The sequence below is a fragment of the Pseudopodoces humilis genome, chromosome 19 (assembly GCF_049639895.1).
Source record: "Pseudopodoces humilis isolate 2021_Gansu_Grassland_sample_001 chromosome 19, ASM4963989v1, whole genome shotgun sequence".
NCBI lineage: Eukaryota > Metazoa > Chordata > Aves > Passeriformes > Paridae > Pseudopodoces > Pseudopodoces humilis.
In genome coordinates, this window is record NC_142218.1 from 457,660 (window position 1) to 475,785 (window position 18,126).

The window sequence follows — 18,126 nt, forward strand, 5'->3', positions numbered from 1 at the left end:
TTGGAATGTGTCTAAGGCAACCACTGCCTTAGACACATTCCAGAACATCTTGGTTGCATGCAGAGCATGTTCTCTCCAGATACAAGGGCATTGGAATTGTGAAAATGAGAAAACAGCTCTTTCTGTAAAGCATGTAAAGTATGACCATTAGAACCTATTCAGATTTTAATTTGGCTTACCTGTATATCCAAATGTTGTGTAGGTAAGCAGTGATCTGAACCTGCCTGCATTTTCAGTATTCTTGAGTTTTGTTAGTACGACAAAAAAAAATAGGCTTACAAAAATAAGATCTCTGAGCCAGTCTGTAATGTAGGCTTTTTAAAGATGCAGCTTGGTGTAGCTGGAGTAAGGCTAATAACTTGCGTCCATGACTGTTACCCTTCTGACATGTTTGCTAAACAACAACAGTATCTGAGCGTAAATAACTCTTGCATGGGAAAACTTTGTGGGGGGAATTCAACAACCTGCTCTACTTTTTGCGTATCCCTTGGCTTAAATTTAAATTTTGGATGTGCTGTTTGTTCCATATTCTTTGGTTTTTGGAAACACTTGATCTTGAATGACCTGTCCCTACACAAAGTGCTTTGCAACTCTGGCCTCACAGCTTGGTTATGAACTCTCAGTTTCTGAAATATTTTGTTTAATTGCTAAGCTCTGAACTCTGGATTGTGTGCATTTGCATTTTCAGGGTTTCTAAACAAAAATTTTTAAGAGCTGGGGGCTTAGCAAAACTAACAGTACTGACACAGCTCACTGGGTGAAGATTTGTAGAGGACAGAGACTGGTTTTCTTTCTCTGCTGCTTTCACCACTCTGTGGTGTGGTTACAGTCCACTCCTGTGGAGGAACAGGATTTTCTGTTTGCTGACACTTGCTTTTCCCAGTGCTAGACCTTTGGAGGTCTAGACTTTTTTTGTGTGTATATTTGTTGCTGTGTTGGCGCTTGTCACAGTGCAGCTGGTTTGAAGCTGCCCCCCAAACTCAGCCAGCCTAGAAATAAACAAGTCCCTCGGTGAACCATGATAGGATGGATTTGAACACATACAAGGGACTTCAGCCAACCCCATTCGATCCTAATTGCAAACGTATCACTGCTTGAGGAGCTGGGCAGTGTGAAGACCCAGACCAATCAGCTATCTAAACCCAGGAAATTCAAACCCCCTATTAAAAGAGCTGCCATAATAAACTCTTTGCTGTTTGTCTTATGATCATCAGACTTGAGTCATGATTTCTGTCTTCAACCTCACATAACATGCAGTGCCGCACTGTGAGGACCAGCCATCCCACGAGCAGAGTGGTGGGAGACAGAGGACAGCATGTGCAGAGTCAAACCAGTGAAAAAAGCTGGAAAAAAAATCAGAGCGTGCAAGGAGAGCTGCCAAAACAGTGACAAAGCTGAAAAACCAAAGAGCTGGAACACAGAAGCGGACTGCTGTAAAACCAAAAGGCCAGTAGAACCCTACTACAGCGAAAACAAGCTGCCAAAGATGTCATGAAGAGCCAACCAAAAACAGCGTGAAGAGCTGACCAAGAGTCCGGATTCACCTTTATAAATATCCCTTCTAAATAGAAAACGGCACTGAAGTAGTGGGTGGATTTGCCTCCATGGAGGAGAACCCAGTCTTTGTGGACTCTCTTTTTTTACTTCAATGGCTGATGAAGTATAAGCAACAGATTCTAGAAGCCATTATGGACATTATAAAACCCTGGAGGCTTGTAAAACAGGCTGTAGAAGCTGCTATGGATGCTGTGAATGTTATAAAGCCCTGGAACTTTGTTTCGAACTTACTGGGGTGGTTGGAAGCCAAGTGGGATGCAGGGACACACCAGTGGACATGCCACGGAAACCGCCTGCAGGGCAGAGTGGGGGGTGAAAAACCGAGAGGGGAGTGGCTGTTATTCACCAGAGCTCCCCCACCACCGTCCAAACTGGTGGTGACTGCATGGTGCGTGGATTCACCCGTACTGCGACTGCTCGAGCCACACCCACCAGATCCATCCTCGGAATGCCTGGGACTGCTCACGACCCAGCTGTAAGGGCCACCTTTGAGCTTCATGCCCCGTAAAGCACCACAGAGACAGCCCACTGAAAAACGCCAAAAAGGCAGACACCATGTGCCTCGGGTGTGGGTCACCAACATGGCAGACGCTACATGGAGCAGAAGTCACTCACTCCAGATGGCACTCACCACATGGTGCAGGAGCTGCACACTCAAAATGACAGAGCATGTGTGCCACAAAAGCAGCCTGCTCAATCATCTCAAAATGGCGGAGCGCAGGAGAGTGATGCCGTCCCAGCCAAGTGGGGGCTTGGTAGCTACCATCACTTCCGTAGTGGCACCTGAGATTCCATCCATTGCACCCACCAGCTTCTGGAAGCATTGCAGCACGAGAAAACAGAAAATAAACTGGCAGCCCCATCCCTGAAGCCCTTCCAGCACCCCCTGTGCCGTGCATAGAGCTGCTGGCACACGGAGATGCGGGACGCTGCTTACCGCCCACCTGCAGCAACGCTGCACCTCCCAGGAAACCTGGAAGAGCACCCGATCACAGAAGCCAAGTGACATTTCCTGAACCCAGAAGCATCAGCGGGAACCCACTGAACCCTAGAGTTGTTCCAGCGCTTCACCCTGTGCGCAGCCTGTGGCTCCACAGCGCTGACGTCCCCAGCAGCAACCCGAGAGCTCCAGAGCCCAACACAACGCTCTGAACCAATCCTGGCTGTGCCGAGAGCTGCCACCCCAGCGGGCGGGGGGCAGGTCCCAAGCGACAGGATAGCTGTGCGGAGTGGTGGGTGTTCACCGGGCCACCACCGCCCACCATAACCCACTTGCTATGGCAGGTGCCCAGTGTGCAGGGCAAACCAGAAAAACCTATCCATGGAGCATTAAAAAACCTCTTTTGGTGAGGTTTTCAAAATCAAAGACAAAAATTTACTGCCGTAAGGCAAGCACGCATTCTAATGTTGGTTTCTAGGTACCGTCAGCAGCTTCAGTCCTTGTGCTGTGATGAACAATACTAAACTCCTTTCAAATATGCACTGAAGTTTCATTATAATACTGTGTAATATTTAAGGTTTTAGTTTAATTTAATAATTTCCTTCTGTATAAAACTCTGAATAATTTTCCAGACTGTTTTTACCCTCCAAAGGATAAAAAAAGCATCAAAGTCCAAAAAGAGCATTCTAAGTTCATAAAGGCAAACATAAAGGTACTAATTTGATGTAAAAGCAAAGTGTTTCATTAGCAAAATTTAGTTACGGGGTTTTCTAGCCAAATATTTTCCACCTGTCACTTTGTTTACAATATCTACAAAAGCATTTTCATGCTGTTGACCACTAACAACTGCCTTTCATACTTCAATCATGCCAGCTCCTGAGGTCTCAGGAGGTTGAGGTCAGTGGCAGGTTTCTGAGTACAGCAGGTCTGTTGCTGCTGTTGCTCAAATACTAGTTTGCACGTTTCCTTGATTTTGAATCAAAATATAAACATGGCTTTTAATGTTCAGTTTTTGCAACAAAGTATACAGATACTATAATCACAAAAGTAGAATAATTTGAGATTACAGAGAAGTTAAAAACTATACATGAGAAGGTAGTAACAGAAACTTCTAAATTAACAAAAATAGTTTGCCTTGCAGCCTTGAGGTCATGTCTTAATACCTTTCCTGAAGAAAACATATTATTTAAAGATGCATAATCCCAAAAATGTGTTTAAATTACTTAGAATTGTTATCAATTTCGTAACTCTTAACAGAAGGAAAAGGTTCATCATTTACACTAATGCCATTAAGTGATGTTAAGTACACTAATAATACAGTAGCTGTGTAAGAGTAACTTAATTCTTTCGAGCCTTAAGAAACAGCTTCATAAGTGTCCTTAGATAACAAAATTATTCACTTTTGATGTCTCTATTCTGTAATATTACAGATTATCTATATTTATAGAGGCAAACACCCCAACTAATTTTACACTTTGTTTTTAGTATTGTGATTTTACAAAGTGGTTCTACAAGTACAAGGGAATGATGTTATTAACATTGTATATACCCATCAAATAATAAGCTAAGATCACAACCAAGTGAAAAAGCTTTCACAGGAGAAATCCAAAAGCTCCAAATATACACCTTGGACCATCTGTGGGACCCGTGGAATGGCAGTTTACTTACAACTTCATTCAAAAAACCTCAAAAGTCAAGTATTTTGGGGACATTGCTGGCACAAGGGCATGTCACTTTTGATCATGTAGCACAATATGACCTGTAAAACCTGGCTGAGACGGGGAGATGTTTCCTTTCATGGTTTTGAATTGGTTTGTGACAAGGAGATAAATGGTGCTTTCAGAAGAGTAATATATATGTCTGCATAGTTGTATTTATTTACAAGTTATTTATATATCATTGGTTATTTAGTTAAGGATAGATAAGAAAGGCAGCTGTTCTATGAGTTATTACTGAAAGATTTCTTTTAAAGATATGATAGGGAAGCCCACCCAATCTGCGTCTCAGCTCTGGCCAAGCTGTGGCTTTGACTGGCAGGAGAGGTGTGCCATCGAGCCCTCCCAGTCTAGGTCTTCGTTTTGGCCAAACTATGGCCTTAACTGGCAGGGGAAGTTATCAAACCCAGGTGTTTTTGTGCTAAAGATGAAAGCAAGTCACTTGGACTAGCTGATTTGGCTTTGCAGAAGCTGAACCCCTTTCCTTTGAGATAAACAAAGAAGCCTCATCCAGAAGAGGCCTTCCAAATCCTCGTTCTGAAAAGGAGGCTCCTCAGCGATGGAAGACCCTGGGTGACAGTAAAGCATATAAGCAGTTTAAATTTCACCTTGTTAATTTCATTCAAAAGTGCGTATTTTGTTTCTATTATAGATGCTAAAACAAAGGGGAAGAAGCGTGGGGTATATATACACCCCCTTCAAAATTCTTGGGTGCTCTCATGTTCTCATGGTTTTCTCATGTTTTTCAATAAATTCACAACATAACCAAGCAAGCCAACAGCCTGTTGGAAGCAGAAGATTATCAATGGTAAGACAATCTTCTCATCGCCCTACTTAAACTCCAAGACTCAAATATTTGGAAGACATCAGTGGTAGAAATACATGTGTTTTTAATTAAAATGGTTTTGAGTTGAATTTTTTATTGCTTGTAGTGTTAAGTTGTAAAATTGCAACTTCTAAGTAATAAGCCTGCAGCATGCCATCTTAAAAACTTGTATTTCTGGTAATCCCCTTTAACAGCTCCTAAATGTGAGTGTTAAAACTCCAGTGACACATGAGATACATCACTGGCTGAGGGAAACTAGGCTTGTCGAGTTGAGTGGAGAGTCTAATTCAAACTAGATTCATTTTCTGTGTCATCATGTTGTCTTTGTCATCTTATCTGCAAGGCACCTGCAGAAGATAACAAATAACACTTTCACATTCTTTAATATTACTGGAACAGTGAATTGTCACAGCGTGGCTGGTCTGAGGCTGTCCCCAAACTCAGCCACCCGAGAAGTAAACAAATCCCTGGGTGAACCATGATAGGATGGATTTGAACACATACAAGGGACTTCAGCCAGCCCCATTCGATCCTAATTGCAAACGTATCACTGCTTGAGGAGCTGGGCAGTGTGAAGACCCAGACCAATCAGCTGTCTGAACCCAGGAAATTCAAACCCCCTATTAAAAGAGCTGCCATAATAAACTCTTTGCTGTTTGTCTTATGATCATCAGACTTGAGTCATGATTTCTGTCTCCAACCTACAACTGTCCATAATGGGTGCTAAAACATAGTCATAAGTCTCCTGTTCAGTTAAAGTGCTGTCTTTGATTTCTGTTCTCAGCACCAAATACCTCAGTCAATTAATGGGCCACCATTGCCAGTACATTGGCAGCGATGCATTGGAAAATATTTCATGTCAGAGTGCCGTATACCTCTTGCATACCAATGCACGTACCGGTACACAATGGCTTGTGCCCCAAATTGCTAGTGAAGGACTTCGGTGGTGTTTGGATGAGTTTCCAGCTTTCATGAAGAAGAAACATTGTATGCTAGCAGAGTAGTCAGTGTGAAGCCTGCTCATTGTCAGTGCAAAATGAATTCTGTATAATTACTACTCTTCCCAGAGGTTGCTTTGTTGTATTTGGAATCATAGCATATTGGCAGTGCACTGCAATTCCTGGTGCAGTTGTCTGTCATGTCCTATACTTGGAACTCCAGGGAGTACAGTGAGTACTTTCGGTGCTTGACTTATGTTGTTAGGGCTTGTGTTGATGCATCAAACCTGTCATGAAAGGTTTGGCCTCGGGTTGCTGTAGGGAGAGAGCCTCTGTGGATGCTAAAAGGTCTCCTGGTACATAGTGCTGGAGGTCAGAGGATGAAGGAGGGGGGCTGCTGTAGTAGGACAGCCCTGAATGGAGGGATCCCAGAAGGATTGCTGTAGCCACAGACATGGGCATACTGTCTCAACCGAGTTGACTTTCTGAAATCTTTTTCATTGGATCATTTAAACTGATTGAGTGATGGCTAGCTGCATCTCTTACTGAAAAGAGGATGACTGTACTACATGCCTGCAATAGGCAAATGATGTTACCTTTTGTTACCTTGTTAAAATGACACCTCCAAGTTTTTCTGTCTATTGTCTAAGTAAAATGTGAACGGGCTTTTAGTTCTGGTTAGAGCTCTTGAGTAATACTGAGAGTATGGTGCTACCCTGTTAAGATTCACATAGTCACTTCCATGAATTCAGTTCATGCTGTCAGGAATTGGTCTACATAATGAAAAGATGAACCACTATAGCTGTTGTCCTTCATGGTGCTGGTGCTCCTTGATGCTTCCTTTCCTCTCTGCATTGCTTTGACTGCACTAAGCTTGTCCCTTCCTAGTTCCAAGGGAGTCAGGGTTTATAGCAATTCTGTTTTGGTATGTAGGAAAAGAGAAGAGAAACAGATTAGTCCAGGGAATTTCCAGATATTTACCTTTTCCCAGAAGGGGATAGTTTTACATTTGTCTACCATAAACCCATTTTCATACTGTTTCCTGTGCTTTGACAGCTGTAATCTGAAGTTGCCAGTCGTTACTAACCATAGTCTATTCAGTTCTTTGAGGTTTTGATTGTCACTTAGGTTCTTAGAAAATTAATGCCAGCAGTTTGGGCATCTTAGAGATTTTCCCTTACTGTTTAGCCAGTTAATAAGTTCTTGAAAGGTATGAGCTCATTCATTTCAAATTTTGCTGGAAAAGTTGTTTTGCCCTCCCTGTATGTTGCAAGATGTTGTCTCTGATTACACAGTGTTTCAGATAAATACTTAAATCAGTACCATTTGGGATTTTCTTACCCAGGATCAGTTAGCTGTCTTGAATACCCATTGAGTGAGCTGAATACTTCCTTTGTGGTTTGGGGGAGGATGTGTTGGGCCAGCCTGGACATATCTCAGTTGTTCTCTGGGGCCTTAGCCAGGCTTCAGCTATTTGCCTTTCACTTTGTGTATCCTCTCATAGTATGTTTTGTTGGTTTTTTTTCCTGAAGAAGTTTGAATTTCTTTTAAGTTACTTCTACCCCTATGTATGTTCACAGGCTTTTTGGGGGAAGTGTATGGATAATGCCCTATTATACTTCTGTATAGATCTGTGAGCACTTGTGCCTTCTCATATGGTGTGCTTGCTCAGTTCTATGGAAGATGTGAGAGTAAGGAAGCTTGACCTGTGAATGAGAGGTGCTCAGGGCTGTTGAGAACCTGCGAACCTTTCTGCTTTGTTTTGTAGCTGCTAGTGCTCTCATCTGAGAGGAAGGTGGTGTCGAGGAGAGGAGGCTGTCAGAGTTCATGAATAGGTCTAGCACAGCTTCTAATAGGTTTACTGCTCCAGTCAAGAGCACTGAGTTTATGTTAACTGATGTTTATTGCTTCAAAAAGAGAAGAAGATGTTGAGGCTTTGCAGCATGTTGTCTGAGAATTGAGAACTTATTCAGGTAGACTGAAATTTGGTCTCATTATCAGGTAAGATCTTGATGATCTTGGCTCCCATTAGTGAAGTGGGGTGGGTGCAGATGGCACTGATTTATGATTCTGGGATGACAGTTCTGGTAGGGAAAGTTCCTCTTATTGCTGGATATGAAGCAGGGAGCACTCTTGCATCAAGTTAGTTGGCTCTTATAACTTGAGCTTGTCTCATTTTAGTGGTAGAAAGTAGACTGTACTTCCAGAGGTGGTTATCTGCTTGGACAGGATTATTAACTTGATACTGAGTCAGCACTTTGTCCTTTTTATCAGCTTCCTTCTTCATCATTGAAAATCTAGACTAGTTCCAGGTGTACTGCAGTCCCAATGGCAAGAACACTGTTCTGGCTGCTCTATTGCTGAGAGGATCTGGGATTTCTTACCTGGTTTTGCTGCACTTAGATTGTAAGAAATCGGATGCTGATTTTTGTCATTACCTGAACTTAGCAATAGCCAAAAATAATCAGTGTAGTAGAACTAGCTTGTGACTGTTACTGTTGCCCCCTCTTGAACTTGTGAAGGACAGCACTTGAGTTACCTAAAAAAAAGTATCTGGACTGTCACAGGAAGGAAGTTTCTTTTTTTTCCAAGAAGTTGTAACCAGTTAGAGACCTCCCTGCCATGTAAGTATCTCCCATTTGGGTTCCTCTGCTCCACAGCCTTTGCTGTATCCATTTTGGTAATACATTGGGATGAACTAATGGCATAGCTTGATGTGTGTGGCAGTGAGTATTAAGCTAAATATTAGTCTATAAGTATTAGTCTGTAGTTACAGTTTAAGCCTCTAGCATGGCCTGTTTGTAACTCTTTGTGAAGTTATCACTGGACATGTCTCAGATCTGCTGGAGGATTTCAGTTGTAGGTAGATTTGCTTTCCCTTTGTGTAGGGTTGTAGAATGGTAGCTGGGGTTGCATTTGAGTCTTAATTCATACATGTCTTGGCTTTACTGTTAGCATCAGGCTTTATCCTTTCAAGATGCCACTTCTTTCTACCACTTGTTCTACCTTTCAAGTATTAAAGAATACTTGTGGACTTGAGTTTTGTCTTCAGCCCTTTGTTCAAGAATTCACTAAGGCCTTGCCTTTCTTCCAGAATACTGAAAGCACTGACAAATGGAAATTTTCTCTTGACGTTACTATTGTGGAAGGGAAAGCATTGTACTTGGAATGTGACCTTCAGATGGGTTAGTGAAATAGCTGTGATTCTGAAATAGTTATTGAAGTTACAAATTACCAATGCAGTTTGAAAAAATACACTTTACAAGGCCTTCCTGATCAGAAACATTTGAATTTGACTCATCTCAGATTCCTGTACTTCTAATGTACTAAGAAGTTTATATTTACAAATCCCAGGGTTTTGCAGATGAAATTTAATTTCTGAGTCTATAAAATTATGTTTAGTGTGCCTGCTGGGTTTTTGCTGTTACATTGGATAGATGAGTCATGATGACTGGTGATGAGAAGTGAGTGGATTGACCCCCAGGCATTATTCTTGATAAGAGAGAACTGAAGCTATTGATTTTGTAAAATGTGACGTTTGTAGATGTAGGGAAGGTCTTTCTGACTTCTGAATCTGTAGTTAAATTTCTTTTTCCACCCCAGACTAAGAACTTCTTAGTTGTCTCCTTTTGCTGCAGCCAATGTTTGCGTTTGCTGTTCAGTTTTGGGTTTTCTTATGTGCTTTGCTCCATAATTTGGTAGCATCTTTATTGCTTATACAAGTGGTACATCAAATTAATAAGACTGAAGTAGCTAAACCAAGGTTTATTTGTATAAAGTGTCTGAGACAGCTTACCTTATTCTTATTTAAAATATTTTAATCTACCTTTGACCAGGTATCCAGCGCACATTGAAGAAATTGATTATGAGGAGGGGAAGGTACTTATCCATTTCAAGCGCTGGAACCATAGATATGATGAATGGTTTTGTTGGGACAGTCCTTATTTGCGTCCCCTAGAGAAGATACAGTTAAGAAAAGAAGGATTGCATGAGGAAGAAGGTTGTGCAGTAAGTAGAAATTAGAGGACATTTGTGTGTGTTGCAGTTTAATTGCAGTAAGTTGCATTTGTATGAATGATTACCTTTAAAATACTTCACTGTTGCTGTGTTACCCCTGCTGTGTAAATGTTATGATTTCTTCTAAACATTGGAAGGCTAGTAATTGAAATGTTTTAATAAAGTTGTATGTTTCGGTAATTCTCAGATGAAGACACTTTTAACTACTGTTTTGTAGGGATTTCATATCAATGATCAGGTATTGGCATGCTGGTCTGACTGTCGTTTCTATCCCGCCAAAGTTACTTCTGTTAACAAAGATGGTAAGAACTCCTGGTTTTGTCATGCTTAGTAGTCATGTATTTCTAATTGTGCTGGAACCTCGTTTAGGTGGAGAGATACTACAGCAGATGGAGAACAGCTGTGGAAAATTGCATTTTCAGTTATGTGTTTTAGTCTGTCATCAACATTTTTAGCATCTTATCTTGTTTATGAGATCAAAACTTTCTGCTGGTATATCCAGTCAGTAATTGCTTTAAGTATATATGTGGGAAAAGTTGTTTCTTAAATTTGTTGTTATTGCCTGTAAACTGCAATAAAACCTACTCTCAGAGCTGCAAAACCGCCTTAAAAATCCAAAGGGGAGAGGGATCTTTGAAGGATTTGTTCTAGTGCTGGGCTTGCTTTAGACTGTTTGTGTTGTAAGATCAAGGAGAAAAGGGTTGTGTAATTATATTTTCGAATATTCCACCAGAAATATTTTGGGGTTTTGTGAGTAAGGTGCATCTGAGGAGCAACTCTTAAGATTAGACATGCACCTTTATTTTGATCAGAATTGTTCTGCATAACTTTGCTGTGTCTCCCTGGCCTGTGATAGGAGCTCTGTGTTGAGGGTTCTAACAACACAGGTAGGGCAGCTTTCATGTAGAGCTAATTGTGCAGCTGGAATATTGGAGCTGTTAGCTGATGCTGTCTTAAATAACTTCTGATCTTTGAACCCTTGTGCTTTGTTTTCATATCTTAGGTACATACACTGTGAAATTTTATGATGGTGTAGTTCAGACAGTCAAAAACATTCATGTCAAAGCTTTTTCCAAAGATCAGGTAAGTATGGTGTTTGTGCAGCTAGTGTATTCTTGAATGAGCAGTTCAATGGCTAGATTTGGTGAATTATAAAACATAAAATTAATGAAAAGCCTTTACTGCTGAAATACAGTATGTCTGAAATGAAGTCCATTAAAATGAAAAGTGGACTTCAGTTCTGCTTCATTAAGGGGAATGAAATGTGAATCTTTGTGGTATGATTTGCAAAGCTCACAGATTCTTTAAGTGCACCTCTTGAACTAAAGAAGTCATCCTGTAGGTAAAACAGATATCTAAAAGTCATTGAAAAATTCAGAATGTACATATTAAAGCTGGTGGTAAGGTTTTGAATCATGGTGTGATTGTTTTGCCTACTTGAGATTACTTTAAATATACCTGTCTTAAAAATAAAGGAGTGACAACTGTGGAGTGGACAGAAACTATTCTTTCCCAAAGTAACTGCTAAATATTTGTGAGACTTCTAAGAAAAATGGCTATTAATCTTTTACCTCACAACTTTGAGAAGATCAGTTTTTTTAAGTATTCTTTGTTTTCCTTCTGTAGTTTAACTGTGTTACCAGCCCTTCACCTGCTCAGTGCAGTGGGTTCAACCTTCAGCATGTGATAGAAAGTAGTAGTGAGCCATTAAAAAAAAAAAACAAAAAACTGTCCTGCTGATGGCGAGAAGGAAGAAGTGCTGCTCTGTACTTTGATTTTCATGTACAGGCATGTAGGAAAGACTGACCAAGTTCTGGCCTTGAGTAACTTGGTTAAAACTTCTTAAATACCTTCAGAGTAATTTTCATTACAGGCAGGGTTTTAAATTTGTTCTCTTGTCATGCATTCCTGTGTGGTAACTGCCTATGGATTTTTTTGTCATGCTCTCTGCCTTTAGCTTTCTGAAACTTTAAGTTTGAGCTAAGAAATTGAACCTGTCCCCCCAGCACAAGTCTTAAACACAGATTCCACTAATGAATGTCAGTGGTACCATTTAGATTTTTCACTGTTGCAAAGAGGTATGCCAGTCCTCCAGATTTCTGTATCTGCCAGGCTGGGAGGCTATTTCACATCTGCCATAAAGTGCCCTTAATATCTTTCAAATGGTTATCGTTGTATGTGGTGGAAAGTTGACTAATACTCACAAGTGAACTATAGCAGAATCTTCATTCCATTAAAAATGTTTTTATGATATTTAGCATTACATAAATGGAGTCGAACAATCTGAAGAAATATTCTGCATAAGAAAACAAAAATATTTTGTCTCTCCTTTAGCTAGTTTCATGATTCTGCATAGCTTTGGAAAGGTTTTGAAAGGAGATGAAAGGGGTTTTTGTTTTGGTTCTTATTGTTTTCTCCTTTTATCCTTTGTCCAAGAAGATTTCTCTTAGCCCAAGAGAGTCTCCAGTTATGCTAGAACATTTATTCTGGTCTCTAGCATAAAAAAGCATAAAGTGAGAATTTCCTAGTGAGCTCTATACAACCAGAAGTAAAGTTGTTTTAAAAAAATACTTGAGCCACTGGAGTGCTCAAGATTCAGAAAAAAAAAGTACAGCAGTAGTGTAGCAGCATGTTGGAAGTGTCTTGATCCTGTTCTTCAGGAGGAGAGAGTGGAGTCATGAAGGCACACATGGCTCATATCTTAGTACTTGTTAAGGAAAAAAAAAGTGGTCCAAACCACACAATTCCTGAAGGGAGCAACATAAGCAGTCATAATTTCTTTAATTACAGTATTACTCTGTCCCTGTGTAGAGGGTGTAACTGTTTATGTTGAAGAATGATGGTAAAATGCTAGTGACCTGTAACAGTGTGAATCTGCCTTTGCAATGACACACAGCTTTTAAGAGTTCAGTAACACAAGAGGTAATTCAGACATACTATATTCATTATTCAGTTTCTTGAGAATGTTTTAACGATGGCTTATGAGTGTTCCAGTAGCACATACTTTACATCAGATGGTTTTGTGAGCATCACAGGCCTTGAAACACAGTTGCCTGAGGGTTTTTTTTGAGGTGGTAGATTTTTGTTTGTTTTCTTGGAGTGGGTTTGGGTTGTTTTTGGTTTTGTTTGTTTGGGTTTTCCCCTAATGTTTGAGTTGCCGCTGAAGTGTCTCCTGTAAGGAATTTACAGAATACAAACTTATAGGATGTCTAGTTGTTGGAGTCTGAAACACAGAGTGTATGCCCTTGTTTCTGATACCTAGCTCTGAGATCCAAAAGAACACTGAATTTCATATAACATGAAATTTATGAGCATGTTTTCATGGTGATACATGAAAACAACTGTTAAAGTTAGAAAGCTGGAAGTGTGAGTGTGTAGAGAGTTTCCTTCAGTCACTGAGTGAAAAAGTTAGAGTTTAAAATAGTTTAGAAAGCAGAAGACAAGATGGAGGATTTAGAAGTTTTAGATTTAGAATTTAGATGTTTCTTTTCCTTCTTCTTTCTTCTTCCTGTTCTTCTTCTAGAGGTTTTTGGGTAATAGTAAGTGATGGGATAGAAAATGCTGCAGTGCAGCACACAGGTGATGGGTCATTGGGTCATTAAGAAAAATAATATACGTGTCTATTGTTAATTGGATAAGAATGAGTATAATGATAAAAGAACTGTGTGGTTCAGGGCCATTTTGTGCTTGCAAAGCCCAAAGTGAGTCACAAGGCCATTTTTTACCATCAGGGATGAAATGCGCCAGGTTGTGGTAAATAGAACTTGTGGAGAAAGTCTGGAGGGACCTGCCATGTTTTGTGGTAACATCCTAATAAACACGAGAAACAAAATCCTAACAGACTTTGGAGTTTTTGTCCTGACCCAGAGAACTGAAATAAGCAGAACTCCCCATGAGGGAATATTCCCAAGGAGCTCAGCTCAGAGAAGCTGAGAAATCCAGGAGTGAAGAGAAGTGCAGAAGAAGCACAGCAGAATCAAGAGAAAAAAGAACAGGAATTTTAAAAAGTTATATCTGGTAAAAGGGGTGCTCAGACATGTGGAAGATTTCCTTCCTATTTACCTCATAGTAAGTAAACTCAAAGTAAACTGAGCTGTCTGTTTTCATGAAATATACAGCAATTTGATTTCACACTTCTTAACAGTGACTTTTTTTAGTCACATCTGTACCTAGTATGGTTGAAATAATATTATAGAGGGTGGAGCAGATTGCATATTCACCATTTTAGTGCAGTAGTATTATTTCTTAAAGGTATGGTCTGAAAATGCCTTAAAAGGTATCTGTTCATGTAAGCCACATACAGACAGGAATATTGGGGTGAGAAGAGACAAGATGTAGTGCAGTACAAGGAAATAGTGAGTCTTAAGTGGATTCTCAGAATTTCATATAGCTTAAATGACCTGTTCCACCTTCTTTCCCCAAGAAGGTGTTGAGGTATTTAGTCTTTCCTGTCCTCTGATCCTAGGTCAGAGTTGAAGATTCTTGTACCCTGTAGAACTGTGTCTGGGAAGAAGCATGGTTCATGCTTCAATTAGGCAACAAGAAGAGAGAAGTTAGTTGAACTAAAGGCAGTGTTGACACATGACCAAATATTAATCCATGTGCAAAGCTAGAACATTTCTGTTTATCTGGGGCAGCCAGTAGCAAGATCACTGGAAGGGGAAAAAAACATAATCAGCATATGTCATCCTCCTTGCTCCTTTCCAGTGGTGTAATATAAAGCCTGATCACAAAAGGGGATGGACATGGAGTAGCAGGGAGCTGTTGATACAGTGTGTTCTTCCTGGCCTGGTGTTACCCAATAAAAACTATGGGGAAATAGGCTGGCAGTTGAAAGTTGCCTCAGTAGCGTGCTGGCTGGGGACTGTTAAGGGTTTTCATGTCCTCTCATGCTGAACACAAATTGCAGAAAAAAATTCAAGTTTCATTTTTAAATTTAAATGCTTAAATTCTAACATCACATAGTTCCTGATGACTGCTGATTGCAGTTGCTTTACATGACTCTGCCTAGCAATATCAGCAGCAGTGATGAGGGCAAGCAAACTGCATGTCTGTTTTGAATGAGACTTCAGTAAAGGAAAAAAGTTTGCACATGCAAGTGATTGAGCTGTTTCCTGTTTTCTGTGCTCCTGACTCCCACTCCTTCTGCAGTGTCCCAAGCAGGTTTTATGTAGTACTGCACAAGCTAGTAGAGACACAATATTTCCTGTTCACACTGCGCAGGTCTTTCAGGAGTTCGGGTGCCTCTAAGTTTTAATCTGTGGGTTGCAATAGAGTGTGTACCTTTATCACTTGAAAAATTGGACAAAGATGCAGGTCTGCTAAATACAAAGTGGGAAGGATGGCTTTTAGACTACAATGAGTTTATTTGCCTGTCATTCTTCTTATTCTAGAATATTGTGGGTGATGCTAAGCCTAAGGAAAGAGGTAATGAAATTCCATCATCTACTGAAAACCAGGAGAAACTTAAAGAGCAGAGGAAAGCAACAGGTAGTGCAAAGAAAGAAGAAGATGAAAAGACATTAAAGACTGAGAAACGAGTTAAACAACCCGATAAAGAGGGAAAATTTATAGTCATCTCGGAAAAAGGCAAGATCTCAGAAAAGAATATATCTAAGAATGGAAAAGAAGATAAAGAGAATATATCAGAGAATGATATGGAATATTCAGTAGATACACAAATTGAGAAAAAGCCTGAAAATGACAAGGTAAAGAGTCCACAGGAAAATGTGAAAGAAACTAAGCGAAAGCGTGGCAGACCACCAATAACACCTTCCACGGGTATGTAGCCAAGCTTAAATGTTTAGGCATGTGCCATAACACTTTTAAACTTATCTAAAGGAATAAGAGATACCTTGCTCTTTCACAGCCTAATCTCTAGAATCTCTTAAAAATTTTTTAGTTCATCTTTGTTCAGGACAGCCAAGAACATACTAAAGCTTGGGCCCTTGGTGGTTTGGTCAGAGATTAGCTTTAGCAAGTATCCATCATGTAATATAAGCACACCTGTAGTAGGGTTAAATACTACTGTGTGGGTTTTAGAAAGCCAGATGAAGCTGTATTTATGCAAATCCAGTATTTTAGATTGTAAAGCTTGTGTTAAAGTGTTTCAGAGCTTTGTATTAAATTGATTTTTCTTCTCTTATCTAAATCTGTAGAGCCAAGTTCTCAGACACTGCAGCCCATAACTTTGGAGTTAAGACGTCGGAAAATACCTAAAGGAGGTGATGTTCCATTGAAGCGTCCCAGGATTGAAAGAAACTTGTGTGAGTAAATATTCATGCCACTGCAGTCCAATAGCTTCTACTTTATCTTCATGTGCTGTGTGTGGAGGCTGAAGAACTTGAGTGTGTTGATGAGGAAAGAAAATTATATTCTCTGTAGTAGTGTCTTGACCAAGGAGATGAAGATCTAAGGAAAGCTCTTTCCTGTCCTTAATACCACAGTCTTAAACTTCAGTGTGTGTAGGTTATCCATCTCAGTTACAGCTGTTTGTGTGCCTGAATTGTCTCATCTAACTCCTGATATTACTTAGATCTGTGGAACAGCTTGTTTAGACCAGCTCCACTGTAATGTGCTCTGCAGTATACTTCTGTGTGCATTTTACTCAGTGAATTTTTTTTTCTCAGTAAGAAACTAGTAGGATACTGATCTGTATTCATACTTCAAATCTGTTACTAGAAGAAAAAAGTTGAGAGCATTTGCTGTATTTTTATGCTTATTTGTAACTTAATCATTGTAGCTTTTACAGAGGCCTGATTATCCACGCTTTTTAGCTTTTGCTGTTAGCCTTAATCCTTAAAAAAAAAATACTTTCAAGGGAGTCACAGGGAGGGAAGAATTTGAAAGTTTGCTTGTGGTCTGTTTGTACTCCTGTAACTGCATGTTACAACTGTTCCAGCTCAGGAAAAGTTTAAGAACTCTTCAGACAATGCTGAGAGAGACCAGATCAGGAGGCGATCTTCAAGACTGTCATCCAGTATTAGCCGTGAGATTTTAAATACAGATCTTGTCACAACTTCCACGGAAATTCAGACTTGGAAAGATGCAGTATCTAACCAAAATGAATCTGAGAGGGGTAAGTGCCTTCGCAGTGTACTCTGGATTTTTGTGATGAGGTGGTCATGTAGTTGTTGCAAGCTCTATATTTTCAGTTGCTTAACCTGCAGGCTCCATATCTGACATTAAAACCTGATTGCATCAGCAGTGCAGGGAAAGCTCATGGAAAGTTTCTATCACACTGCTGCCCTGATTGCTTTTGGCTTTTGATTCCCTTTCTATCAGTAACCTTAGCATTTTCCTTGGGTTGTGGGAGCTTTCCAGCAGAGGAGAGCTCCATAGGCTGTAAAAATATCCAAGGAAATAGTTTAGTTTGGGTTTTTTTGGTTGGTTGGTTTTCTTTCTTAGGGAATACAGGTTCTGATCATGAAAATGAGGTAATTTCAAAGTTTTAATGCTTTCAGATTGTAGCAGTAATAGCCCAAGTACTGAACTCAGAGTTCTTGTGGATTAATCCTGTTGTTGAACACTAAAAGCATCAAATGGGACACTTTTATGCTTAAACAGGGTGGAGATAACACTCCCTTTTCTGCTCTGTTCTTCACTGCCCTTTCCCTTTTGAGGGAGGTCTTGCAGTGGTTTGGGATCTGTCCTCTTCTGGGCTATAAACAGTTAGCTTGTGTGTTTCTAATCAGCTGTAAATTTATAGGGGTGTTACCAGTTAATTGTGTTGCAAAAATTTTGTGTGACCAAGAGTCAAGAACATGGGTGGGTATTTTTCTCCATTATAATGTGATGAAGATTCCCCCTCCCCCCACAGTGTTCTGCAGTATGCTTTTGAATACACTTTATTCAGTGGAAATTTTTTTTCTCATTCTAGTCCAGTTAGAAATTCCTGTTGAATCTGACCAAAGTTTCGGTGAACAAGGATCACCTGGAAATTCGTGGCATAGCACAGCACTCAGTACAGACACCAGTTTGCAAGAAGAGAAAGCTGAAGACACAGAGTCTTCCTCTGTTCCTTTCAGAACTCAAGAACCTTCTGCTGCTACAGGTTCAGGTTTTTCATATTTAATATTGATGCATTTCTTAAGGCAACCGATACCAGATGTTTTGTACAAGTGTTAAAATTAT

At 40.1% G+C, this 18,126-nt stretch overlaps 1 protein-coding gene across 10 annotated transcripts in view; it reads left to right on the forward strand.

The window, feature by feature from the left end:
• The window catches only part of PHF20 (PHD finger protein 20), a 78,241-nt gene that overhangs the window by 17,864 nt on the left and 42,251 nt on the right, over positions 1 to 18,126 (forward strand). For all 10 annotated transcript variants that reach the window (XM_014260784.2, XM_014260785.2, XM_014260780.2 and 7 more), the window contains 7 exons: positions 9,813 to 9,984; positions 10,211 to 10,295; positions 10,997 to 11,076; positions 15,387 to 15,774; positions 16,152 to 16,259; positions 16,895 to 17,071; positions 17,873 to 18,046. In XM_014260784.2, the coding sequence (XP_014116259.2) occupies positions 9,813 to 9,984; positions 10,211 to 10,295; positions 10,997 to 11,076; positions 15,387 to 15,774; positions 16,152 to 16,259; positions 16,895 to 17,071; positions 17,873 to 18,046 (1,184 nt within the window). The remainder of the gene's footprint in view (positions 1 to 9,812; positions 9,985 to 10,210; positions 10,296 to 10,996; positions 11,077 to 15,386; positions 15,775 to 16,151; positions 16,260 to 16,894; positions 17,072 to 17,872; positions 18,047 to 18,126) is intronic.